This window comes from Bos javanicus, chromosome 21 (genome assembly GCF_032452875.1).
Source record: "Bos javanicus breed banteng chromosome 21, ARS-OSU_banteng_1.0, whole genome shotgun sequence".
Taxonomy (NCBI): domain Eukaryota; kingdom Metazoa; phylum Chordata; class Mammalia; order Artiodactyla; family Bovidae; genus Bos; species Bos javanicus.
Window position 1 is genome coordinate 64,028,017 of NC_083888.1, and position 27,218 is coordinate 64,055,234.

General features: G+C 47.8%; 1 protein-coding gene and 1 long non-coding RNA gene across 7 annotated transcripts in view; one reads left to right on the forward strand and one right to left on the reverse strand.

Moving 5' to 3' along the window:
* The window catches only part of EML1 (EMAP like 1), a 204,593-nt gene that overhangs the window by 52,851 nt on the left and 124,524 nt on the right, over positions 1-27,218 (forward strand). For 2 of the 6 annotated variants that reach the window (XM_061395307.1, XM_061395309.1), the window contains exon 1: positions 11,569-11,722. The exons of 2 other annotated variants lie outside the window; for them this stretch is intronic. In XM_061395307.1, the coding sequence (XP_061251291.1) occupies positions 11,656-11,722 (67 nt within the window). In that variant the 5' untranslated portion in view covers positions 11,569-11,655. Of the gene's footprint in view, positions 1-11,548; positions 11,723-27,218 lie in introns of those variants that run through there. 2 more of the 6 variants (XM_061395311.1, XM_061395306.1) reach the window with 2 other exon arrangements.
* LOC133234582 (uncharacterized) lies at positions 10,019-11,386 on the reverse strand. The gene is made up of 2 exons (XR_009732193.1): positions 10,640-11,386; positions 10,019-10,419 (listed from the first exon to the last, which is right to left on the reverse strand). It is a non-coding gene; the product is annotated as an uncharacterized LOC133234582 (long non-coding RNA).

The window sequence follows — 27,218 nt, forward strand, 5'->3', positions numbered from 1 at the left end:
CCTGTTCCTGGCACAGAGCAGGCACTCAGCATGTGCAAATGAGTGAGCCAAGAGTCAGCACCAGGCAAACACCTGTGATCAGAACACACAAGGGACGATATTAAATATCTTGTAATAAACCATAGGGCTTCGCAGGTGGCTCGATGCTAAAGAACATATGCCTGCCAAGGCAGGAGACGCGAGTTTGATTCCTGGCTCGGGAAGATTCCCTGGAGAAGGGAGTGGCTACTCACGCCAGTATTCTTGCCTGGACAATTCCATGGACAGAGGAACCTGGCGGGCTATAGTCTATGGGATCACAAGAGTTGGACACGACTTAACAACTAAACGATAAATACACACACACACACACACACACACACACACACACACTGAGTCACTTTGCTGTACACCAGAAGCACAACACTGTAAGTCAACTCACACTTCATTCTTTTTTAAAAAATGAGTGCAATGAGCAAGCCCATAACTGGGGGTGATGGAACAACGTCTTACCAGTGATCTCTGCTCAGAAGACCCTTTAAACCATTGCCTTAATCAGTGGGATAATTAGAGTCTGCAGACCATAGGCAAATAAATTAGCAAGGATTCCAGGACTCTTTGTTAATTGCAAATAAACATTATGTATCTCGGCCACCAGGATGAAAAAGGCCATAATGGGGGTGATGAGAAGACACCGGGCAAACCTCAGAAGAGGAGCTTTTACTTGACTTTCCTAATAAATGATTCAGATTTCTGGCAAGTTCTCTTTAATTCTTGCAGTTTTGACGCTGTGAGGCAGCTTAGGATGGCATAGTAAATATAACTGTACGAACCTCCATAATTTTTTTCAGTGCATTAAATGGATAGAGTCTACATCTTTCCGTGTTAGCTAGGATGGCAATATAATCTGCCATCCCAACTAAAATAATTCAGAGTCAAAGGGGGACTGACTATTGACGAAGACCCAGGACGTAAGCATAAACCCGGCTGCCCCAGCACCCTGAAATGAGTGATTCTAATATTCCAACATTAGACTATTTACTCTGTGGTTAATCAGCTCTATGCCAAGAACTGCCATGAAACCTCACAGGCAGCATGATGGAGCAAATGAAAAAATTCCTGAAAATGACATTGTTCAGTGGAGATGCCTCAAAGGAAATTTCGTTTGCCATCCACAGCGGTACTTGCATTACACTATAGATAAGAGACGATTTGAACACTGAGTTTCCCGAATGGAATGTCATTTAGAAAAAGAGAAAACCGGAAGGTCCTTGGGGGTCCAATGGATGGGACTCTGTGCTTCCACTGCCAGGCGCCTGTGTTCAGTCCCCGGGTGGGGAGCTAATAAGATACTGCATGCCGTGTGGCTAGGCCAAAAAATAAAAGGCAGGGGGTTGGAAGGCGGTCCAAGAGGGAGGGCACATTTATATACATAGAGCTAATTCACCTCACTGTGCAACAGAAACTTCCACAATACAGTACAGCAACTGTACTCTGATAAATAATTAAAATAAGAGCACTACAATTTTTAAAAGAGAAAAACCAACCAACATTGCTTTTCATTTTCCACTTCAGAGATTTCAAAATACGTACATTCTTCTGATCAATGTAAATCATTAAGAACATTTTGGAGTAAATAACCTGCTGAGGGAAAACCCCCCTAGGTTTCTGAGATAACAAGGAGTTTTCATATCTGTTTGGATGGTGAGCCATTATCTGTGAAAGGCTCAGAAGTTCTGGCTTTGCGGCAACATTTCTGTGACAGGATGACAATGCTGACGAGCCTGTGTGTTTTTACACAGCGTGGTCTGTCGGGCACCACTCACTCACCAGTCTGTCTGGGACAGTCTGTGCATAGGTGGTCAGGGAGCTGGGTTCACGGGCTACGGAGATCGTGCCTTTGTAAGGCTTCCAGCCAGGGCTGAAGCCGGGGAGAGAACTAGGAAAACTCGTGTTGGTTGCTGGAGGCTGCTGCTGCTGCTGCTAAGTCACGTCAGTCGTGTCCGACTCTGTGCGACCCCATAGACGGCAGCCCACCAGGCTCCCCGTCCCTGGGATTCTCCAGGCAAGAACACTGGAGTGGGTTGCCATTTCCTTCTCCAATGTGTGAAAGTGAAGTCGCTCAGTCATATCTGACCCTTAGCGACCCCATGGACTGCAGCCCATCAGGCTCCTCCGTCCATGGGATTTTCCAGGCAAGAGGACTGGAGTGGGGTGCCATTGTTGCTGGAGGAGGAGGCATAAAAACAGAGTGAAGAGCCATAGCCCTGTCCCCAGGGTGCCCAGTTTCTACAGAACTTCAAAAAGGAGGCTGGTTTAGCCCAGATGAAAGGTCCTGACAGCCGTTAGCAATGGAGGAGGCAGGGACTCCGGCCGGACAGAGGGGTGGGGGACAGTGTACGAGCTCAGAGGCTGAGCGGAAGGACATTTCCAGGAGGCCACGCAAGTGAAGCCCAGGGGCCAACCCCTGCAGGGTGTTTGGGGAAAGAAAAGCAGAATGAAGGACTTCCCTGGTCATCCAGTGGTTAGGACTCCACGTTTCCACTGCTGAAGGCCTGCGTTTGATCTCTGGTAAGGGAACTAAGATCTCACAGGTAGTAAAGTGTGGCCAAAATAAATACACATTATTCTTGGGCTTCCCTTGTGGCTCAGCTGGTAAAGAATCTGCCTGCAACGCAGGAGACTCAGATTCGATCCCTAGGTTGGGAAGATCCCCTGGAGAAGGGAAAGGCTACCCACTCCAGTATTCTGGCCTGGAGAATTCCAAGGACTGTATAGTCCATGGGGTCACAAAGAGTCGGACATGACTAAGCGACTTTCCCTTTCTTCTTTTCTATATACTTTTAAAGAATGAATTGACTGAGGAATGGGGGCCTTGAAGGACTCTGAAATCCAGTCTGCACATCTTGGACTTTGCAGGTTTCTTTTTCTCCAATAAGGAGAGTAATTTGAAAACTGGGAAAAGTTTTTTTTTTTAAGTCCCTTAGGAGAAATTGTCAAGGGTCCAAGATAGGTGAGGGATAGAGGGTGGGGAAGCTTAGTGACTGCTAATCCCTTCTCCAGGTCTCCACAAAAGGTCTCAAATTTGGCCAGATGGGAGTCACAGAAAACTGGGAAGGGAAAAATGTCATGATTTTCCCCAAAGCAGAATAAGTTGGGTTCTTGAAAACAGAGATGATAAATTTTATATTAATATGGGTTCCGAGCAATAATTTTAACAGATTTTTGAGAAGCTGGTGTGAACTCACTTGGAAGGAAATGTTATTGCGAAGAGGCAAACCAAACCCATTCCCTCTTTTCATAGGGTTACCAGGCTGGATGTGCAAAGCATCGGTAAAGAGCCTTCCCAAAATCCCGAGGATGATATGGGGGAAAATAGGCTGGGTGAACAAATATTTAGGTGACGATATTTGGTTGGACAAACACATTCAGAATATTTATAATAAACAGATCGGTGGAGATACACCTGGTGAGATGTGGCTGACATAAGAGCTTCACTCCGGCCAGCCCTGCCCCTGCCATGCGCTGCTAATGCGTTTATCGATTATGAAGATGAAGGAGACTTTAATGTGTTTGCCATGCACGTTCACTGCTGTCCCAATGCTGATGTGTTAGATGCCAGATAGAAGAGTTTAAAAGATTTTGGTTGGTTAAAAGGATGGCTTGAAACCAATAAAATGACATTTTACAGGGGTAAAGATAAATCTCGTCTTTAGATTTAAAAATGTCAATTAACTCAGTAAAGGTTGGAGAAGACCCAACAGTAATTCCATTTGACGAAGACTGGCAGAGTCGGACACGACTGAGCGACTGAACTGAACTGAACTGAACTGATAGGTTTATATTGAACAGAAGTTCAATATGAACCAACAGCATATAGCCTGGCTAAAAAAAATAAGCAAATCAATACAAACTTCAGCTGTTTCAATAGAATCATAATATCCAAGTTATATAAGGGAAAGGCCACTCGGGTCAGTCCTCTGAGGTTACTGTACCCAGGTCTGGGTACAAGGATTCAGGAGAAGGGAGTCCAGTTAGGTGGTGTGGATATCTACACGCACAAGGGGTCTAGAAACTGTGTCACATGGTGGACAGGGAAGAAATGGAGAACTTGACCCTGGAGTAGATGAGCGCTCCCTTCAAAGCATGTGCAAGTCTAGCGTGTGTAACAGAAAACTGATTTTGTCTCGAGGGTTCATTGATTCCTTCATTCATTCACTCAGCATTTACGACTGCCAAGTACGTTTTGTCTTGTGTCAAGCATGATGGGCATCAGAGGCATGTAATCTCCTGGGAGACGTGAACGCACACGCATGCACACACACACACACACACTCCCAAGTTCCTCAAAGACAAGGTGGATTGACGTAAGGGATGCAATCAGGTTCCAGGAGACGTGGTGGGGGTGTAGCAGGCCCACGATGGCCTCCCAGATGGGGCAGCTTCTCTGCCAGCAGGCAGGCAGGGACTAGGGAACAGCATGGGCAGAGGTCCAGAGCACTCAAGTGCAGGGCATGAGTGAGAGTCAGGGGTAGAGGCTGCCCAGTGCATGGTGTGGCAGCCACGTGTCAGATGCCAAAGACAGCATTTGCGGCAGGAGCACCGACAGACTGGAAGTCCACGCGGGGACGTGTGTGCTTCATGGGGCAGGCATCAGAGAATGAAACGACATCGCTAACCCCTCTTTGGGCAAGTTAACCCTGGAGTAAGCAGAAGTGAGGAAACCTGGCCACACGGTGTTAGCACAGACAGAAGCCTCAGGACAAGGGGAGATGAAATGGACGGGGCAGAAGTGGGATCGATGCAGGACACTTTGGAAAAGATGGTTTGGAATAAAAATAACCAACCACCTTTTTAATAATTCAAGCTCGTAAACTCTGAAATGGCCCGAGCGGCCATTTGTCAGGGATGTTGCAGAAAAGTACTGCAGTGTCAGCAGGCAGGTTGGGGACCACGGAGTTTAATATTCTTTATCGATGTTAGGAATCTGTGATTAGCTCTCATTTTATGGAGTAACAGTCTTATTATAAGAAAGTATATTTATCTGTTATAATTTAGTATCAGTGGTGAATGGCTTTCTGAATCTTTGGAATACCCAGGAGGCTTAAGAAACAGAAGTTCACGGTTTCACACTTCCGGAGGCCAGAAGACCAAAGTCAAGGTGTGGGCAGGGCTGGGAAGGAAGGATGGACTCCAAGCCTCTCTCCTTAGCTTGGAGACAGCCGTCTCCTCCCTGCGTCTGCTTCACCCCATCTTTCCTGTGTGTGCGTCTGTGTCCTAACTTCCTCTTCTTACAAGGACACCAGTCCTATTGGATCAGGGCCCACCTGAGCTCGTTTTAACTCGATTGCCTCTGTAAGACCATGTCTCCGAAAAAGGTCACGTTCTGAAGCACCAGCAGTTAGTATTTCAACATATGAAGGGGGAAAGTGGAAGTGAAGTCGTTCAGTCGTGTCCGACTCTTTGTGACCCCGTGGACTGTAGCCTATCAGGCTCCTCTGCCCATGGGATTTTCCAGGCAAGGGTACTGGAGTGGGTTGCCATTGCCTTCTCCAGGGGATCTTCCCAGCCCAGGGACTGAACCTGGGTCTCCCATATTGCAGGCAGACACTTTACCATCTGAACCAACAGGGACTTGGCTCAGAAAGGGGATGAAGGGCACAATTCAACCCAAACCACTAACTAAAAGGCAACTTCTCTTTGCTCTTAGACTAAAACCCAAAGTCCCGTGTGTACAGGCCGCCCCAACTCCTGTCCAGCGCCCCAGAGGAGCCTTACTTACCTGAGGCAGCACCCACTGGCTCTCTGCCCACTGTTGCTGTGTCTCCGTTCACTCTTTAGTCTAGTTCAGACCCTCCAGAGTCATGTGAAACCCCTCCTTCTGGTTTGTTTCATCACATTCACCACATTTTGCACTGACGTATTTATTTGTATGAGTATTCTATGTCACCTACAGGGAGAGATACCCTTTACCTCCCAGCTCAGCACACATACAGACAGTTCAGGTAAAGATCAACGCTTGAGGGGAAAACGCTTGTTATTACTATGTTCAGGGCACCCTGATATTTCCCATTTTGTTTATTTTTTTTCTCATAGTAAAATATACACCACATAAAATTTGCCGTTTTAAGCATTTTGAAGTCCACAGTCTGGTGGCATTAAGTACATTCGCCCTGTTGGACAGCCATCACCACCAGCCATCTCCTGAACTTTGTCATTATCTCAAATGGAAACTCTGTTTCCATTAAACACCAACTCCCCTCCCCCAGTCCCCTGCGCACCAGTATTTTGATACTTTCGGGCTCCATGAATTTGACTCCTCTGGGGACAATGGCACCCCACTCCTGTACTTTTGCCTAGAAAATCCCATGGACGGAGGAGCCTGGTAGGCTGCAGTCCATGGGGTCACTAGAGTCGGACACGACTGAGCGACTTCACTTTCACTTTTCACTTTTCACTTTCATGCATTGGAGAAGGAAATGGCAACCCACTCCAGGGTTCTTGCCTGGAGAATCCCAGGGACGGGGAAGCCTGGTGGGCTGCCGTCTATGGGTTGCAGAGAGTCGGACACGACTGAAGCGACTTAGCAGCAGCAGCAGCAGCAGGAGACCTCATATAGGGCTTCCCAGATGGTGTTAGTGATAAAGAACCTGCCTGCCAATGCAGTAGACACAGGAGATGTGGGTTTGATCCCTGGGTCAGGAAGGTCCCCTGGAGGGGCGCATGGCAACCCACTCTAGGATTTTTGCCTGGAGAATCCCATGCACAGAGGAGCCTGGCAGGCTGCAGGTCATAGGGTCACAAAGAGTCGGACACGACTGAAGCGACTTAGCACTCACACATGCAGGGACCTCATGTAAGTAGAATCATCCAGCGTTTGTCTTTTTGTGACTGGCTTATTTGACTCAGCATAATGTCCTTGAGATTCATCTGTGTGGTAGCATGTGTCAGAGTTTCCTTTCTTTCTCGAGTACATCATATTCCATTGTATGGATAGACCACATTTTATCTCTTCCTTGATCCATGGACAATGGGGTGCTTCCCCGTTTTGGCCATTGTGAATGATGCTTCTGTAAACATGGGTGTACAGACATCTGTTTGAGACCCTGCTTTCAATTTCTTTGGGTATACACCCAGAATGGAATTTTCTGCTTCTCTTTTCTTTTATTTTAATTATAGTTAATTCTGTTTCAAAGTGCTGATGTGACTTTAACTTCATAACACTTGCAGTTTAGAACGCACTGTGTTTTTTGGTGCTATATCCCCAACCCCAAGCATGGTGTCTAGAACTGTAGAACTATTTTTGGAGGAATGATGAATTAAAGTATAGATGCACAGGCTCTCCATTTTGGGGTAATTTTTCTTTATTACTTTTCCATGAATAAAGGCTACAGAGCTCCCATTTTTCTTTCTTTTTTCACATGTTGTACCAATGCTGCTATTAATGTCATGGAATGCTATGGTTATATTGTCCTAGATAGCATACATCATTTATTACAACAACAATATGTTTTGGACTCGGGCCATAAACTATCTCAAAATGATGTGGAATAACAGTCTGTTAAGATGTTTGGGCGCAAAATCTCACATTATTAATTAAGTTTTCAGAGATTTTTTTCTTGAACTTTCTCTTTTTTTTTTCCTCCACAGATCTTTAAAAAATGCTGTGTAGATTATACTTAGTTGACTGAACATGCATGTCCTTGTGATTATACTAAAATTAGCTTTTGTTAGAGTAAGCTTTTACCATTGAGGGGAAAACCATAGCAGTTGAATACTCTAGGTTAAGAGGGTAATAAATGATCTTCATCATCTCAGAGCAGTGGGCTGTGTTCTTGTTATTTGTCATTTTGTTCCATCGGAAGTAAAATCCTCTAAGAAAATCTCCAGCTCAATTTTTCCCCTGTTCCACTTCTGAATTTTCTTTACTCCCCAACCTTTCTGCTTTGGGGCCACCGGATATCATATCTTTCACATTATAAATCAGGAATGCTAACCATCTTAAAGAGAATCATCTTTTAATTATTTATTCATGATTATTCCTTCCTTTCCAGAGAATGCCACACATTAGTTTCTAAACACTAATTATCCAAAGTATCCGAAAGTATAAAATCTCAAAGTGGAGAAGCAAAAGTATAAAGGTCAGACTGGAAGGGGAGAAAGATGGGAAAAGAGAAAACAGAAGCGCCAAGTTCAAATGTGCACCTGTGTTAAGTTCCAGCCTTCAAAAGCCCCAGCCTTCAAAAGCCCCTCTCCAGGAGGGAGGCAATATATAAAGTTATGACTGATTTGCATTGCTGTATGGCAGAAGCCAACACAATTGTCAAGCAATTTTCCTCCAATTAAAAAATAAATTCAAAAAAGCCCCAGCACCTGCCTTTGGGATGCATAGGGTCCGGCCGTACTGGGTCAGGGTAGAGGCTTCATGTAACTCTTCTGCCACCTCTGCCCTCTGTATTTGGCCTCTATGTCTTTTCTCTGTCAAAGTTCTGAAACGTACATCTACGAGGATTCTCCTTTTCTTTTTTTGAGCATTCTTAATGATTTACACTGATCAAAAGAATTTACATATTTCGCATTGTCTGAAGTGGAAAATTAAAGGCAATATTGATCATCTTTTCTCTCTTTAAATTTTAGCCCTTTTATTTTTTGACTGTACTATGTACCTTGCAGGATCTCCATTCCTCAACCAGGGATCAAAGCCATGCCCCCTGCAGTGGATATGTGGAGTCTGTATCACTGAGCCACCAGGGGAGTCTCTATGTGCTCTCCTTTTGATGTCTAGCAGCTCGGCTCCGGTCCCCACTGCTTCACCAAGATGCTCCAAGTCACCTGGGGACCCTCTACCCCCAGATCGAAGCCCTTTGCCTGGGCTCATCCCCCTTGACTTGTCCAGCAGAGAACCTTGTGGAAAGGCCCACCTCTGTGCAACTTTCTGTGCTCTTTGCTTAATGAGACAGCCCACTAGGCTGATGTCCTGGCTCTCAGCTCCTTCGGAATTTCCTTCTCTCCTCCCTTTCCCAGGCTCTGTCCAGCTCCCTTCCCACCCTCCATCCTCTCCTTTAGAGTATTCCTGCCACAGCCTCTTTGCAGACAATTCCCACTTCTCATTCTTTCACTGGCCAGCTGGTCTGCATCCCCAGTTGCTACAGGGCATTTCTAGTGGGAGGTCTGCTGTCCTCCCGTGCTTGGCCTTCCTGCCTCTCCAGCTGCATCGTCCTAGAGCAGGTTCCCTCCGGCCCATCCCTCAGCTTCTTTCTTCCCTCTGACTGTCCGGGCCCTGAGTGCTCCTTTCCAGAGAGCTGCAGACACCCTGGGGTGCTCTAGCTCCAGGCCCTGGCCCTTGTGGTCTTATTCACACTCAGTTCAGTTCAGTTCAGTCGCTCAGTCGTGTCCAACTCTTTGTGACCCCACGGACTGCAGCAGGCCAGGCCTCCCTGTACATCACCAACTCCCAGGGTTGCTCACACTCATGTCCATCGAGTCAGTGATGCCATCCAGCCATCTCATCCTCTGTCGTCCCCTTCTCCTCCTGCCTTCAATCTTTCCCAGCATCAGGGTCTTTTCCAATGAGTCAGCTCTTCGCATCAGGTGGCCAAAGTATTGGAGTTGCAGCTTCAGCACTCAGGCTCATCTCCAACACTGCTGGTGTCAGCCACCTGCTGGCGTGCAAGCCTCCTGCCTCCCTCTGTCTCCTGCCAGGTCTGGCTCAGGCCGCTCTGCTGGCTCTCTCTTAGCTCAGGCCACTCTCATTTCCCCACTGTCTGAATACAGACTGTCCGCTCACAGCAGGTCAGCCCTAGGGCCTATCAGCAGCCCCTGCTGCTTGCTTCCTCCACAGTCATTAACCCTGTCCTTCCAACCCCAGGTCACAGTTAGACCCACAGCACCTGTGGCCCTTGAGGGTCATGCCACCACCCCACCTCATTCCATCCCCATCCCAGTGTACTTTTCCTCTTAACAATCCCTGTGGGCTTCTGTTCCTGGTCTCCTTGACCAGGATGGGGTTCAGCCTTTCCCGTCTGTCCACAGCATCTAATGCTAGTCCTGCTAACCCATGTGCCAGGCACAGAGCAGCAGGGTCCCATCCCTGCCCCTGCCCTCTGCTTTTGCAAAGAGAGGTCCCCATCCACCTCTGAACCCCAGCCAGGCCCCCAGGTTTTCCTAATAGTAACTTTTTACTCAGTTCTCATTTCACCTACTTGTGTTCAACCTTGAGCTTCTCTGGAGTCTCAGAGAGTAAAGAATCCTCCTGCAATGCGCAAGAGCTGGGTTCAATCCCTGAGTTGGGAAGATTCCCCTGGAGGAGGGCATGACAGCCCACTCCAGTATTCTTGCCTGGAGAAGCCCATGGACAGAAGAGTCTGCGGGCCTACAGTCCGTGGGGTCACAAAGAGTCGGACACGATTGAGAGATCAAGCACAGCACAGGAGCTAATACCTACAACCGGAAACCAGTAAAAATTGAACACGTAAGTGAATTGTAGCTACTGTGTAACCAGGAGCAAAAATGTTACACCGTCTGGACAAAGTCAGTTCAGTTCAGTCCAGTTCAGTCTCTCAGTCGTGTCCGACTCTTTGCGACCCCATGAATTGCAGCACGCCAGGCCTCCCTGTCCATCGCCAACTCCCGGACTAAGTCAGAGGATTGTCAAACTCACACTCTCTCTCACTTGTCACGTGCGAGCATCTTCACTTCAGTCCACGGTCAGTGACTGGCACATATGCGCAGGAACTGGAAACATTACAACCCCGTGGATTTGTGCGTTTCTTTCTTTCTGTGGTACTTTGTCCCGACTCCCTGTCTCTCTGAGATAGAGTAAGTAGAGATTTCCATGGGTCCTGTAACAAGTTAACAAGTGTATCATGTGACAAATCTCCCCGCCACCCCAGGGGCTGATCAGGGGTGGGAGGGACCCCGGGAGATGTTTTAGCTCGCCTTAAAGACCCCGGCCTTTCCAGCCTGACATCTGGAGGGCCCCTTTTGGACGTGGGAAGCCGCACCGGTTGGAGCCGAGTCATCAGCCCGGCGCCGATTCTCACTCGAGGCAGGGCCTGGCCGCGGCGGAAGAACGCGCGGAGAGAGGGGCGCGCCTGGCAGGACGTGGCCAAAAGTGGAGCTGCTCCGACGTGGACACCCGGCCGAGATGGGCCCGCGAGTTGTCCATGTTTGGTCCTGGAGCCGCCTGCGGGGAGCGCGGGCGCCGGGACCGCAGGAGGGGTTGTCCCGGCCGGGGCAGGGGGTGGGGTGGGGTGCGACTCCCCAGCTCCCCACGCGCCCCCTCCCGCGCCCCCACCGCCGCCGCTTCGCCTTTGTCCCAGCGCGCCCCCTGCCCAACCCCGGAGCCGGCGGCCGCGCCGGGAGGCGGGGCCCGGCCGCGGCACCCCCCGCCCCGGCCGCGCACCGCCCTCGGCTCCCCGGCGCCCCAGCCCCGCCCCGGCCCCGCCCGGCCACGTCCCCCCGCCGAGGCCGCCCCCTGGCGGGCGGAGCGGGCGCCCGGCTCGCGCGGCCGCGGCGGCGGGCCCGGGGTTGCCATGGTAACCGGCGGCGGCCGCCGCCACGGCAGGGCCGGCCCCAGCGCCAGCGCCGGCCGCGGCTCGGCGCGGCTCAGTGTGGGGGTGATCGGGCGGCGGCGTGGCCGGGCCGAGGGAGCGGGCACTGCCCGGCGGCCTCAGCATGGAGGACGGCTTCTCGAGCTACAGCAGCCTGTACGACACGTCCTCGCTGCTCCAGTTCTGCAACGGTGAGGAGGGGCGGCGGCCGGGGCGGGCCGGGGGGCCGCGGCGCGGAGCGGGCCGAGGGGCGAGGCCGGGGCGGCCGGGGAGGCCGCGCAAAGTTGCTGCGGAGGGGCGCGCGGTTCCCGCCGCCGCGGGCGCATTGTGCTGGGCTGCCGAGCCCCCGGGCCGCCCGGGCCTCGCTGCTCCCCCGCCCCTGCCCCCGCCCCGGCGCGGCTCGCTGCTCCCGGCTCCCGCTCCGGGCTCCGGCCAGTGCGCTCAGGGAGCGGCCGGTCCCGGAGAGACCCGCGCGAGCGCACCGGCCGGGCAGCGCGTGGGGAGGCCCGGGAGTCCCGGGGCTCCGCGGGGACGTGTTGCTTTCTGCTTCCAAACTCACATCTGTTTGGAAATGTCTGGAAGAAGAACTCGGAAAACACATCACTTAATAACAAAACGCTCCTTCGATGATGTGTGCAGTGGTTGCTGCGCATGGACTCAGATCCATTCCGTTCTACTTTGATGAAACCATCAACACTTTCATGCAATCTAGAGCTGTTTAAATGGACAGGCAGAGTGAACCGGGCTTCAAAGTGTTTCGACTGTTTACGGGGTGATACTTTTGGGGTTTTTTGTTTGTTTGTTTATTTACAGGGAGGAAATAGTAATAGCTATCAATATGGCATCTTTAAAAATTATATAAAATCTTAACGTTTCAAAGATGTTAGTTTCACTAGTAGGGTTGAAAAAGATAGTCACAGCAGACTGCATGGTTTATCAGAACCATTCACGCACAAAAGTTAACCATACAATTTTTATATGTTGGATTTATTGCTTTATTAGAGGATCTCAGAAACTTGTTAAAGAAAAAAAAATCGTGTATTTTCTAGAATGTGCCTCTAGTACAGGTGGAATCATTTGGAATTCTAGACGCTTTGACGGCTTGAGCAATTTATTTTGCAGTTGTATTTGTGATTTAGGCGAATATCTCTAGTTATTCGACACCTGTTTGCAAATAGGAGGTATTAGCCTTGGCAATTAAGATCACCGGGTTGATTCATCCTTTAACCTCTGGCGAAATTTATCATCTTTTTCATGGGAGAGTATATAGTCTTATAGTTTTGGCAGCTTGTAATTTTCATGTTAATCACATGTGAGCCTTCATTAACTTGTAATGGCCTCTTCAGCAGAAAGGATGAAAGTTTTTGCTCTCCAAATTTAACAAGAGTTTCAGAGCTGAAGGAGGATAGAATGTATTTGGTGCCCTTCTGGCCATTGGAATTTCTTATATGTAGTTGAGAGTCATGGAAACGGTTTTATCCTCCACAACATTAAGTAGATATTTGAGCAGTTGTTTAGGGGCTGGTCATGTTGCTTCTAAATAGCAGTTCAGTCATAAAGTTGGGCATCTATTCATGAACATTCTGGATTTCTGCCTTTTCTTATTGTGTGTCAGAAATATTGGTAAGGAATTTTACTGGTAAGTGTCTAGAAGAAAGTAAAAACCAGATTTTATATTGTATAGCTAACAGTTTAAAGAAAAATGACTTTATTATTGAAGCATAGTTGATTTACAATGTGTTAAATTCTGCTGTACAGCAAAATGGCTCAGTTATACACATATATCTATTCTTTTTTTATATTCTTTTCCTTTATGGTTTTTCTGAAGATACTGAATATGATTCCCTGTGCTACACAGTGAAACTTTTGTTGTTTATCCACCCTGTATGTAATAGTTTACATCTGCTAATCCCAAACTTGCCATCCATCCATTCCCTACCCATGTCCCCATAGGAAAACAATGACTTTAAAATAGCTTAGAAACAAGCAATAAGAGCAATTCAAAATACAACTGAATCGTAACAGTTAAATTACTTTTCTTTACAAAGCTCTTAGCTCTGTGCTTTTTTTTTTTTCCGGTTACCTTATGAATAAAGTTTAAAGCAAGAATGGTCTCTGAGGTAGAAGTGAGTGTCACACTGGTGATGTTTTAGGCACCAGATGTTTGGATGAGAAATTATTCATTTTAAGAGGCCTTTGCTAAGTGAAAATATAAATGAGTACAACCCAATTAATGACTATGATGATTCAATGAAAGCAGTGGATCACAGGAGCACCATTTCACCAAGCATTAAATTAAACATTTGGGTATTTTATTGGCTACAGTGAAAAAAAATTCTTTTTGAATTAGAGATTTCCATGACAATGGCAGGACTACACCACGCAGAGATGAACCCATCCGTGTTCACATGTTGAGCAGACTGCATGCTTTCAACAGTGACGGGAACCAAAAAGTCATAGCTGTTTGTTAGCTTCAGAAAATACCTCCCATACTTGCTGTTTGGATGACTGCCACAGGTAACGTCTTCCTGGTGCGATCAAGATAGAGGTTAGTAATAAACGTGAAAAGGAAGGAAGAGAAAACGTTGTTCTAATGAGTGAAGTCTCTAGTTTCCCCTGTATTTTTTCCCTTACTGTCTCTCGTACTTAATTTGTAATGGATATTAAATGTCAACATAGGCGGTATCTAGCCTCATGAAAAGACTATCCATGCTCCTTTTAGATACTGGCTGTCTCACTTCAGTAGGAAATGTGTGCAGTGTTTTTCTCTCCGAAACTGTTTAGGACTCTGTAAAGTGAGCTAGAAATCACAACCTTCTGTCCGCCTAAGAAAAAACGACCATAGTTGGAAAGTGGACTAAAGCCGTCATTTATAAGCCAATTTCCTGTTTGGGAAATACTTGCCACCTTTTACTCCATTTTTTCTTCAAACCCTTCCTTTTGCATAGGAGGAAACTGAGGCTCAAAGAGATTTTTCTAACTTTATAAGGCCACACAACTAGTAAGGCTTGGATACCGGTATGAATTCTTTTGGTTTGTTTTAATAACAGCTATTGAGAGAGAGAATTCACATTCTATAAAAATTCTGTCTTTTTAAAGTATACAGTTAAGTGGCTTTTAGGACATTCACAGAATTGTGCGTGCATCAACATTGTCTAATTTTAGAACATTTTCATCACCACCCAAGAAACCCCAGCACCCACTAGGTTGTATTCCCCACTGCCCTGGCCCTTTGGCAACACCAACCTATCTTTCTGTCCCTCTGGATTCTGAATATTCAGTATAAATGGAATCATACGTGTGGCCTTTTATCTGGCTGTTTTCACTTAGCACAATGATTTAAGGTTCACCCATGTTGTAGCATGTGTCAGTACTTCATTCTTTTTATGGCCAAATAATATTCTGTTATATGGGTTCAGTTCAGTTCAGTCGCTCAGTCGTCTCCGACTCTTTGCGACCCCATGAATCGCAGCACGCCAGGCCTGCCTGTCCATTACCAACTCCCGGAGTTCACCCGGACTCACGTCCATCAAGTCAGTGATGCCATCCAGCCATCTCATCCTCTGTCGTCCCCTTCTCCTCTTGCCCCCAATCCCTCCCAGCATCAAAGTCTTTTCCAATGAGTCGACTCTTCGCACGAGGTGGCCAAAGTACTGGAGTTTCAGCTTTAGCATCATTCCTTCCAAAGAAATCCCAGGGCTGATCTCCTTCAGAATGGATTGGTTGGATCTCCTTGCAGTCCAAGGGACTCTCAAGAGTCTTCTCCAACACCACAGTTCAAAAGCATCAATTCTTCGGCGCTCAGCCTTCTTCACAGTCCAACTCTCACATCCATACATGACCACAGGAAGAACCCTGCTTTATGTCTCTGTTCACCAGTAGATAGGCATTTGGGTTGTTTCTACTTTTTGACTGCCATCAATAATACTATTAGGAACATTCATATCCAGGTTTTTGTGTAAACATATGTTTTCATTTCTGTTTGGTTGATGCCTAGAAGTAGGGCTTCCCTGGTGGCTCAGATGGTAAAGAATCTGCCTTCAGTGCATGAGACCTAGGTTCAATCCCTGGGTCGGGAAGATTCTCTGGAAAAGGGTATGGCAACCAACTTGAGTATTCTTCTCTGGAGAGTTCCATGAACAGATAAGCCTGGCAGGCTCGAGTCCATGGGGTCGAAAAGAGCTGCACGTGACTGAGTGACTAACGCACTTTCACACTTACCTAGGAATAGATTTGCTGAGGCGTATGGTAGCTCTGGTTTAACATTTTTGAGGAACTAGTCTGAATTTTTTGAAATCTAAACATCAAGCAGTCCATCCTAAAGGAAATCAGTCCTGAATATTCACTGGAAGGATTGATGTTGAAGCTGAAACTCCAATACTTTGGCCACCTGATGCGAAGAACTGACTCCTTGGAAAACTCTGATGCTGGGAAAGATTGAAGGTGGGAGGAGAAGGGGACAACAGAGGATGAAACGGTTGGATGGCATCACTGACTCAATGGACATGAGTTTTAGCAAGCTCTGGGAGTTGGTGATGGACAGGGGATGCCTGTGCAATCCATGGGGTCGCAAAGAGTTGGACATGGATTGAGCGACTGAACTGAACTGAAACATCAAGCTCTTTTTATTATACCTTGTTGGTATGAGACTGGGGAGTCAAGAAACTGGATGAAAGAGGGAAGGAAGTGGGTGGGAAGAACATACTGTTGCTATTTCATTTCTGTGAGTCACTTTGGATTCTTCCATCAATCACAGTTCTTCAAAAGAAGTCAGTGTACACGTTGGCTTAGTTGCTGTAGGTTACAAGAATTTCAGAGTTTCAGGGGACTTAAGGGTGATCTCATCTCATGATTTACTTTCTTAAGCCTCTGAATGTTTCGTCAAAGTACAGCTCACCCAGGAACCCAAATGTCAGGCAGATAAACCACGGGGAGCATCCCCCGCTGAACTCGGGGAGAGGGTAGTGTCTCTGGTCCTCCTTGCCTGTCATGTCATCCCCTGATTCCATTCACCCAGCCCTCCAGGGCTTGAGATCTCTGTTCCAGAGGTTATTCAACCCATGGTTGAGCAGTTCCAAAGAACGGGAAACTCACTATCTCTGCATGCAGTCCATTCCTTCTTTGTGTGATTCAGACCGTCAGTTGCTAAAAGCAGTCAAAATTTGGCCCAAGTTCTGCTCCTTGGGTCCATAGGAAATAGCTTTAATCTCTTCTCTATGTACTAGGTCATCCCATGTTTGAAGACAGTCATGATAGCTCCTTCTCAGGTCTGATTCCAGCTAAACATTACCTTTAAAAAAAGAAATCCTCACAAGACACAGTTTTAGACCCTTCATTATCCTGGTTGCCCAGTCCATACCTCTTTTCTTTTGTCTGTATGCCTCTCTGGGCTTCCCTTGTGGCTCAGCTGGTAAAGAATCCGCCTGCAATGCTGGAGACCTGGGTTCGATCCCTGGGTTGGGAAGATCCCCTGGAGAAGGGAAAGGCTACCCACTCCAGTATTCTGGCCTGGAGAATTCCATGGACTGTATAGTCCAGGGGTCGCAAAGAGTCAGACACAACTGAGCAACTTTCACTCACTCACTTATATGCCTCTTTAAATTTGACACAGCTGAATATCTGCGTATTCCAAGCACGGTTTTTAAATAGAGCAGAGTAGAGCTGGATACTTCACCTCCCTTGTTCTAAAGTCTATACTTCTAATAATGTAGCCCAAGACCATATTAGTTCTTTTGCTTGCCATTTCACATTGTTACCTTTTATTGGTTTTCACCTAAAATTCTTGTCTGTTTTACATGTATTGTGGCTAACCCCCTTTTTTTCCCATACTTTCCCCTTTTCTTTTTAAGGGGGAATTTCCTTTTTTATTTTAGGGGTAATTTCCTGCAATACAGCATAATTGTAATCTGTATCGTAATGCTGTAAATACTCCCAACACTTATAAAATATTTCAGTGTTATAACAACATGGAAGTTGGTCATTGCCTTAAAGGTTATGATTCTGGCTGATAGCTTTTTTTTCTGTCTTGCCTGGAAAGGTGCTGTGAGAGATCTTCCCATGTTCCTTTCTACAGCCTACACATGGCTCAGCTCCCACTTCTGATGTAACTGGACTTCCCCTGCAGGTGCTACTTGTTAATAACCACAGCCTGTCAAGTCCCTGCTCCCTCCTGCTCCTTCCTGCTCCCTCCTGCTCCTTCCTGCTCCCTCCTGCTCCCAGTGACATTCTGAAGCCACTGCAGTAATCTTTTGAACTTCGTTGTCATTGTTCACTTGCTAAGTTGAGTCTGACTCTTTGTGACCCCAGGGACTGCAGCACACCGGGTTTCCCTGTCCTTCACGATCTCCCAGAGTTTGCTCAGATTCATGTCCACTGAGTCAGTGATGCCATCCAACCATCTCATCTTCTGTCATCCCCTTCTGCTGCTCTCAGTCTTTCTTAGCATCAGAGTTTTTTTCCAGTGAGTCAGCTCTTTGCATCATGTGGCCAAAGTGTTGGAGCTTCAGCTTCAGCATCAGTCCTGCCAATGAATATTCAGGACTGATTTCCCTTAGGATTAACTGGTTTGATCTCCTTGTAGTCCAGGGCACTCTCAACAGTCTTCTCCAACACCACAATTGAAAAGCATCAATTCTTCAGCACTCAGCCTTCTTTATGTTCCAGCTCTCACATCCATACATGACTGCTGGAAAAACCATAGCTTTGACTCTGCAGACCTTTGTTGGCAAAGTGATATCTCTGCATTTTAATATGCTGTCTACCCACTCCAGTACTCTTGCCTGGAGAATCTCATGGATGGAGGAGCCTGGTGGGCTGCAGTCCATGGGGTTGCGAAGAATCAGACACGACTGAGTGACTTCACTTTCCCTTTTCACTTTCTTTTTTTTTTTTTTTTTAACTTTACAATATTGTATTGGTTTTGCCATATATCAACATGATCCGCCACAGGTATACACGTGTTCCCCATCCTGAACCCTCCTCCTGGAAGGAAATGGCGACCCACTCCAGTGTTCTTGCCTGGAGAATCCCAGGGATGGGGGAGCCTGGTGGGCTGCAATCCATGGGGTCGCTAAGAGTCAGACACGACTGAGGGACTTTACTTTCACTTTCACTTTCATGCATTGGAGAAGGAAATGGCAACCCACTCCAGTGTTCTTGCCTGGAGAATCCCGGGGACAGGGGAGCCTGATGGGCTGCCATCTTTGGGGTCGCACAGAATCGGACACGACTGAAGCGACTTAGCGGCAGCAGCAGGTTGGTCATAGCTTTTCTTCCGAGGAGTGCTTTAAGCGTCTTTTAATTTCATGGCCACAGCTACTGCCATTTATTTTTCTCATTATGAAATGAAAACTTGTTTTTATTTCTAAGCATTTATATTGAGGGAGTTAAGAATACTTTATTTAAAATCTTAGAAATATTTTGGCATCTTTGATTTTGTTAACTCTGATTCTGATAGAATTTTCATGTTGGCAAATAGTTGGGTTTGAAACAAGGTCAAGGAACTCGTGTGAAGAAATCACTCTGAACTGAACAAAATGAAGTCTTTTCAAACCTCATGTATTCTTCTGTGGTGGCTGAGGACTGAGTTAGATTTTGTCTCTTAGCAAAATCCAAAGAAAATAGTTTTTACAGGAAAATGCCAAGTAAGCACCCATACTAAGTGAGAATTTTTAATTGGTATACTTGATATTCTGGCAGGGAATCTATTTTATAGCCAAACCACAAGCATTTATGACATTATAAACAAACCCAGGCATTCTGATGGAAAGTTCACCAAACCAGGCTTAAAAGTAACTATCAGTCAGTTCTTGTTAATTTCTGAGACAATATAAGCTTTCTCATATAGTCTCTTAAAAAATAAACATTTTAGTTGAGTGGAGAGTGGATAAAAAAGAAATAACATCTTTGTTTCTACTGTCAAAGTCTGTTCGAGCTATAAAACTAGAAGCGTGAAAAACTTAATTACGGTAGCATTGAAAATTGAACATTAAAGCTTTGCTTTTAGTAGCAAAAACAGCTTCTCTAAGGACTTAAAACCAATGGTATTTTGTGCCACTTACAAAAGTCTCTTTCAGGAAAACTGTAATTATTCATCTTTAAAATCCTAGCTTATTAATTGAGGATTTCTAGGATTAGCAAAATGTTTTAAATGCCACCAGACACATGGAAAACTTTTTTAAAAGTATGCTGCAAATTGTAAATGGCATGTAAGTATTATCAATATACTCTCCCCACCAAAGCGTCATGTTTTTCTCACTAGATGTTTGATACGTAAGTTTAATATTCTGCTGACAGCTGCATGTTTGTTTCAATGTCATGTGGGACGGGGGCTGTCTTATATGCCACCCGGAGCTGGTACGTACCCTCTTTGGTTTCCTGTAAATAAATAGCTCTTTAGAAGATTTTCATTCTTTAAAGTATTTATTTTCCAATCAAGAATTAGGTAGACATACTTTCAATTTTGTTTCCTTTCAAGCCCTATCTTTATTGGAAAATACTATTTGTGGGGAAAGCTACATTTTTACAAGAGTACTTAGTTGTGTCTTAAAATGCAGTAGCATATTTATCCTGCCAGCTTTCTGGAAAAGATTTAAACTCGCTGTCTTTAATAAACTATCCTCTCTGTGAAGGCGCAGATTTGACCATTAGCCTTGGATGATGCAAGAGGCTGGGATCGCTGAGGCCAGAGCCTGCCCCAGGTGGGGAGTTCCACAGGAGACCTTGGCTGCCTGCAGAGCAGGGAGAACAGAGGAGCCAGGCTCTCGGGGTGGTGTCTCAGTCGTGGCGCGTCCTTGCGGTGGGGTCCAGCACTGGCTGTATCCTTCATTTTGTGCCCTCTGGAGGGGAAGGCATCATTGTCCTGGACTGCAAATTATTCCCACAAAGAACCTTTCGCAGACAATGGGCAGCTCACAGTTAAGGATAATGAGGATAGAGACGATCAGACGAGTATTCATGGAGAGAGAGGCCTTTAAGTTCACTTGGCAGATGGAGGCAGTTTTGAGTGCGTCCCTACAATGTGCCGAGGACAATGAAAAATGTTGAAAACATGTCCTCCCTAGAAGCATCAGTTTTCCCTCGGCAGTGTCCTGCGTGCGTCTTTCCCCCGGCCTCCCATCTCCACGGGAGAGTTCTCCTCTCCCACGGATCTCATCGTTCCTGCCCCCGCTTTACTCAGACCCCGGTCAGTGCTCATCTGGGGTGTGTTGTAAGGGCAGCGGCCCCAAACTAGCCTTTCCGCCTCCAGTCTCAGCTCCTTTTTCTTACTCAACACGTGCTTGAGTACCCACCGAGCTCCTCACTACGCAGGTCTAAGGGTTCCAGCCACACGAGGGATCCACGTGGCCCTGGCTTTTAAAAGGAAGCGCACATTGCCCTTCAGGAGCTGGACGCTCAGCATCGTGTTCTCGGTCAGTTGTTTAACGACCCTGGACATAGATGGTGCTGAGAAGCAGGCTCAGGAGAGGGGCCGGGCATGGGACCCAGAAAGGCCTGCGTGAGCTTTTCCCTGGGGAGTGGAAGCCATTCACCCACAGGGGTGGGGAGAGGGCAGGAAAGAACATTCTAGACTGGGTGTGAAGCCCTGGGCGGGAAAGGACCTTTTTGGAAACTGAAAGTCTTCCCCCGAGAGAAAGAGAAATGGGACAGAGTTGAAGTGAGGCGGGGAGTGTCCTGTGGGGCCTTTGGGCCACGTTAGGAGTTTGGTCTTATTTCTGGGGAGCAGAGAGAATGTGGTGGAGAATTTTGAGGCGATAGAGTGACATGGTCAGATTTTCAGGGAGTTTTGGAGACTGCCTCTCCCCGCAGTGCAGAGGAGGGGCTGGGGGGGCTGCTGAGGGCGAGAGGGGGGCTCCCCATGAACCCGGGGAGAATGGTGGCGATTCCCACCAGAGGGCTGCTTGGGGGCTGGCCGCACCTGGGCTTTGGCTTTTACAGGCAGGAGGAGGAGGAACTGAGGATGCCTCCCGGGCCCCTGACATGTCCGCCCAAGTGAGTACCACAGGCCAAGCTAGAAGGAGCTGGAAGGGCGGACAGGCAGACAACGGTTCAGCTGGGGCTTGTGGGACCTAAAGCCGAGGGGCTGACTGGCTCGTGGGAGGCAGAAACCGGAGCCAGAAGATGTCTGTCCTGGAGAGGAGATGTTTGAGAGCCATCAGTATGTAGATTGGGGCTTCCCTGGTGGCTCAGGTAGTACAGAACCTTTGTGATGCAGGAGACGTGGGCTTGATCCCTGGGTCGGGAAGATCCCTTGGAGAAGGAAATGGCAACCCACTCCAGTATTCTTGCCTGGAGAATCCCATGGATGGAGGAGCCTGGCGGGCTACCCGTCCATGGGGTTGCACAGAGTTGGACATGACTGAGCGGGTAACACTTTGACACTTCACACTTGCAGTGTATAGATGGCACCAGAATGCATGGCGAAGGTGAGCTCACTTAAGGTGGAGTTAGAATACTCCTTCTGAAAGATCGATCTGAGCCAGAAAACTCCCTCCTGTTGGAAAGTCTTCAGGGTCTCCCCACCTTTCTGGCACACAAGGCCCCAAGAGGCGGCTGCGTGTCTCAACTCCCAGGTGCTTCCCCAGCCACCACCACCAGCTCCTGAGTCTGGTGAGGGGGTCCTTTCTTGGTGGCCACTAAACCTCTGTCATCACCATGATCCCAGAGGCCTGTCACGGTGATTTATTTTCAGATCTCCCGTTAGACTGTCACCCTTTTCCAGGCAGAGGCTGCCGGTGGTCGTGTTTGTATTTTTTTGCTCCTCAGCAGAGTCTGCACCTGGTGGGTGTCCTGATGGCTGTTGTGGGCTTGTGAAATATACACGCACTGGTCAAAACACCTCACCTGTAACGCATATGCTAAATCAAAGTTAAGTAGGTGCCACTTCTACATATCCTTGAAATAATGTGTGTGTGTGTGTGTGTGTGTGTATATATATATATATATATATATATATGTTATGAGGAAGGCATGGCAACCCATTCCAGTGTTCTTGCCTGGAAAATCCCACGGACAGAGGAGCCTGGTGGGCTACAGTCCATGGAGTCGCGAAAGAGTCAGACACGACTCAGTTGACTGAACAACAACACGAGGTGGTTTCATAGGCTTAACACAAATTATATTCAGCCAGAGGAATTGACCCAGTGAAGTAGTTCTTGGCAATATCAACATTTTTAGCCATAAAAAAGGATTGAACTGTTAAATCAGCCCCCCCCCAAATTATTTTGTGTAACAAGAATTTTTACCATTCTTAGACAGATATGTTCCAGTTGAGCAGTTGCTTAGAGTTGTTGTTGTCATTGTTTAGGTGCTAAGTCCTGTCTGACTCTTGCGACTCCGTGGCCTATAGCCCACCAGGCTCCTCTGTCCATGGGATTCTCCAGGCAGGAATACTGGAGTGGGTTGCCATTTCCTTCTCCAGGGGATCTTTGCACTCCAGAGATTGAACCTGAGTCTCCTGCGTTGGCAGGTGGGTTTTTAACCATTGAGGCACCAGGGACGCGCTGGTAGAGTTAGGAGTGTCATCTATCGCATGCCTGTGCATAGTAGCCCCGCTTATGGTGTCGCCAACAGTTGAAAATCCTTAGGAACAGAACTGAGTAAGGATACTTCATGTAGCATGAAGTCCCTTGTCATGCTGAACCATCCCGTGTGTGAAACACGGAGACTACTCCCCCGGGACTGCACGGGCCATATAATAAAGATAATGATCAGTGAGCATGGCTTCACCAAATTTGTCCTTTAGAAAGTAATTAAGCAGCCTTGCCTGCACTCCACCGCTCTCAAAGACTGAAATCTGGCTCTGTGTGTCATTTCTTTGCCTGCCGAGAAAACAGCCTTCTATTGAGTTGATATAATTTAATTATATAAAAATGTGTGTTCAGACTGCGTCTTGTACTTAATTACAGCTCTGACAACACAGAGTTGTTATTTCCCAGCCAGAGCTTGTGCTTCTCCTAGGTAGGGGCTGTGTCCCATCCATCTTTCCCTGCCCAGGGCCAGGCACTCTGTGTGTGTGTGTGTGTGTGTGTGTGTGTGTGTGTGTGTAGGAGCGGGAGACACAGACAGTGCTGGAGGTCTCACCGGGCAACGTCAGATGTCACATGTCACATGGTCTGAGCACGTACCGTTGTCCCCTTGTTTAACCTTCACTGAATGAGGTGTTTGGATGGCATCACTGACTCAATGGACAAGTTTGAGCAAACTCCAGGAGATGGTGAAGGACAGGCAAGCCTGGCGTGCTGCAGTCCATGGGGTCGCAGAGTCAGACATGACTGAACAATAACAACCACCCCTTTGAGGTGGCTTCCGTGTTCATCTCCATTGTGACTGGTGAGGAAACAGAGCCCCCCAAATTTGAGAAACCTGCTCAAGGCCACCTGGCTTGTCCTGTTCAGAGCTGGGATTTGAACCCAGGCATTTGGCTCCCTGGTCCATAGCCTATGACGTGCTCAGTTATGTTTGATGAGTGAGTGATGGATCCAAAGACGGGACTGGTCACAGACACGAAGGGATGTAGATGGTTTTCGTTGGCCCCTTGCTTCTGGAAGAAGCCACGCACTTGTTACTAGTTGGATCTGAGGTCCTTTCACCGGCTTGCCAAGGGAGTCTCCGGACACGTTTCCTTGTCTTCACCCGCGTTTCCCTTCAAATCGCAGGCCTGCCGCGCTTTGTAGAGCAGGAGTCTCACTTCTCTCGGAGTTACCCAAAGTCCCCAGGGAGCTGCCCGTTGCCCCGAGGATGCGGGATAGCGTCCGGGAACGGCCTCCAGCCTGCTCTCCTGACCCGAGGCGGCCTCCCCTCCCAGGTGCCCTAAGATGCCACCCCCTGGGTGGTGTCTGAAGGAGCCTGGCTGGTTGACACTTGTTCCCACACGCTGTGCCCCTGGCTTCCCTGCAGGAACCCTGCCCCACACCTCCCCTACCTCCTTCGTGTGTCCTGAATTTCGGCAGTGGGACCTCCCTGGTGGCCCGGTGGTGAGGACTTCCCCTTCTCTCTCTATAACAGGCTCTGGCTTCATCCATCTCACTAGAACTGACTGAAATTCGTTCTTTATTATGGCTGAGTGCTGCGATTCACGGGGTCACAAAGAGTCGGACACGACTGAGCAACTGAACTGAAGGAAGAGAAAACAAATATCGTATAGTAACTCGTATATATGGAATCTAGGGAAAGCTTGTTGATGAACCTGTTTGCAGGGAAGGAATGGAGACATAGAGGTAAAGGAAGGACTTGTGGACGGTGGGGCGCAGCCAGTGGGACATGTGGAGAAAGCGGCACTGACTTGTCTGCACTGCCGTGTGTGTGGGTGCAAGCTGGTGAGACGTCGTTACATGATGCGTAACAGGGAGCCCAGCCTGGCCTGCCGTGTGTGTGGGTACAGGCTGGTGAGAAGTCGTTATATGATGCGTAACAGGGGACCCAGCCTGGCCTGCCGTGTGTGTGGGTACAGGCTGGTGAGAAGTCGTTATATGATGCGTAACAGGGGACCCAGCCTGGCCTGCCGTGTGTGTGGGTACAGGCTGGTGAGAAGTCGTTATATGATGCGTAACAGGGAGCCCAGCCTGGCCTGCCGTGTGTGTGGGTACATAGCTGGTGAGAAGTCGTTATATGATATGTAACAAGGAACCCAGCCTGGCGCTCTGTGGTGACCTAGAGGGGTGGGAAGGAGAAGGGAGGGAGGCCTGCAAGGAGGGGATCTATGTACACTTATGGCTGATTCGTGCTGTTGTACAGCAGAAACCAGCACAGCACTGGAAAGCAGTTTTCCTCCAGTTTAAAAAAAGGACCTCACCTTCCAGTGCAGGAGGTGCGGGCTTGATCCCTGGTTGGGAAGCTAAGATCCCGCATGCCTCATGGCCAGAAAAAAACAAAACATAAACCTGGAGCAGTACTGTAACGAGTTTCATAAAGTCTTAAAACAAAAATGCATCTAGGCGAGGCTCTCCTGGGGCCCCAAGCCTGGCGCCTGTGTCCCCGTGCCCTGCGAACCCTGATTTCCCTCCAGACCGGCAGATCCCGGAGGGAGTCCCATCAGGGCCCTCAGTTCCTGAGTGCTGGGCCGAAGAGTGAGTCATCTCAGAGTAGAACTAGGAAGCGATCATCTCGGCCTGGTAACTGCTCACTTACAGAGGTTTAGCGTGCTCTGTGCGTTGTCCCCTCTCCTATAGTAAAGCGTTAATGAAACTGTTCACTCCTTTTTAAAAAATCTATTTATTTTTTAATTGAAGGATAATTGCTTTATGGAATTTTGTTGTTTTCTGTCAAACCTCAACATGAACCAGGTATGCCCAAATCCCTTTCCTCATGTCGGTAGTTCTGGTTCTTTCTGTTTTTCCCTCCAGCAGCCTCATCTCATTCATCGCTCCCTTGCCCTTTTTAGAAGCCTGTTTCAGTTTTTAGTTGTGGCAGTGGTGGTGGTTTAGTCGCTAAGTCGGGTCTGACTCTTGCACTTAACATGACACTGACCCGTGTTAGCCATTTTCGAGTGTACAGTTCAGCACGAAGTCCATTCTCATGGTGTGCCGCCATCACGAGCATCAGGCCACAGAACCCTTTTCATCTTGCAAAACTGAAACTTTGTCCCCATTCAACAATGAATCCCATTCTTCCCTCCCTGGGGCCCTGGCACCCTCCATTCACTTTCTGTCTCTAAGAATTTGATTACTCTAGGGACCTCATATAAGTGAAATCCTACAGTATTTGTCCTTTTGTAACCGGCTTATTCCCCTTGCAGAACCTTTTGTAAAACTCCAGTTTCACGAGTTACAGAATCCCAAACCGAACAATGTCTGACTAAGGGTTCAAAGCTGGGTGCGAGGGGAGAGGGGTAATTACCTCAGAGTTCGAGGCAGTCAGAGCCCCTGCTGGGCGTCACTGGATCGCACCCACGTGAGTTGCCAGCAGCTCTGTTCAGCCTGTCCCGGGCAAAGTCTAAACATCTTGTCTCTGGAATCCCTCTAATAAAATGTCTGCTCTTCCCCTCCCCGCCCTGGTGTCAGGGCGAGACCAGGCTCCAGGAGGGTGGTGCAGAGTCCTGGGAAACAGGGCTCAGACTTCACACTGTCCTGTACACGACCCACCAGCGACAAAGGCCGCTCTGACAAGCAGAGAATGGTGACAAGTGTCTAAGCTCTCTTAGGAATGGGGGAGGTGGTGGTGGAAAAAATTTTAGGGCAGTTTAGAAAGATGATGAAGGGCATATGTTTGCTAGAGAAATTCCATGACATACGCCTTCTGATCACCAATAGCATGCATTCTCTCTCAACTAGCTAAGAACCTAAGAAAGGAAACAGCAGGTGTGAGACCCAGGGTCTAGGAAAGGATCTGGCCCAGAGTCTTGGAATATCTCTGAGTTTTTGTGCTTTTTTTTTTAAAGATGGCTGTTGCACATTTGGCATCATCTACTGACGTGAATGTCTGAGTGGAGCATCACACTCGCAAGACTGTTTAAAAAGATGAGCAAGCGTAGGCTGCATGTGTCCAAAATGAGTCACTGACTCTTGAGAATTAGTACAAAAGATGCTGTGCGTTTCTCTCAAGGCCTCCTGAGGTCTGTTACCAGGTTACATCCCCGAGGTTCAACATGGGCTTTGGAGACAGACAGGTTTGGGTTCGAATCTCGATTCTGCCAGTGATGAAAAATAAACACCCTGACCTCACTTTCCTCCCTTCCGCCCATCTGCTGCT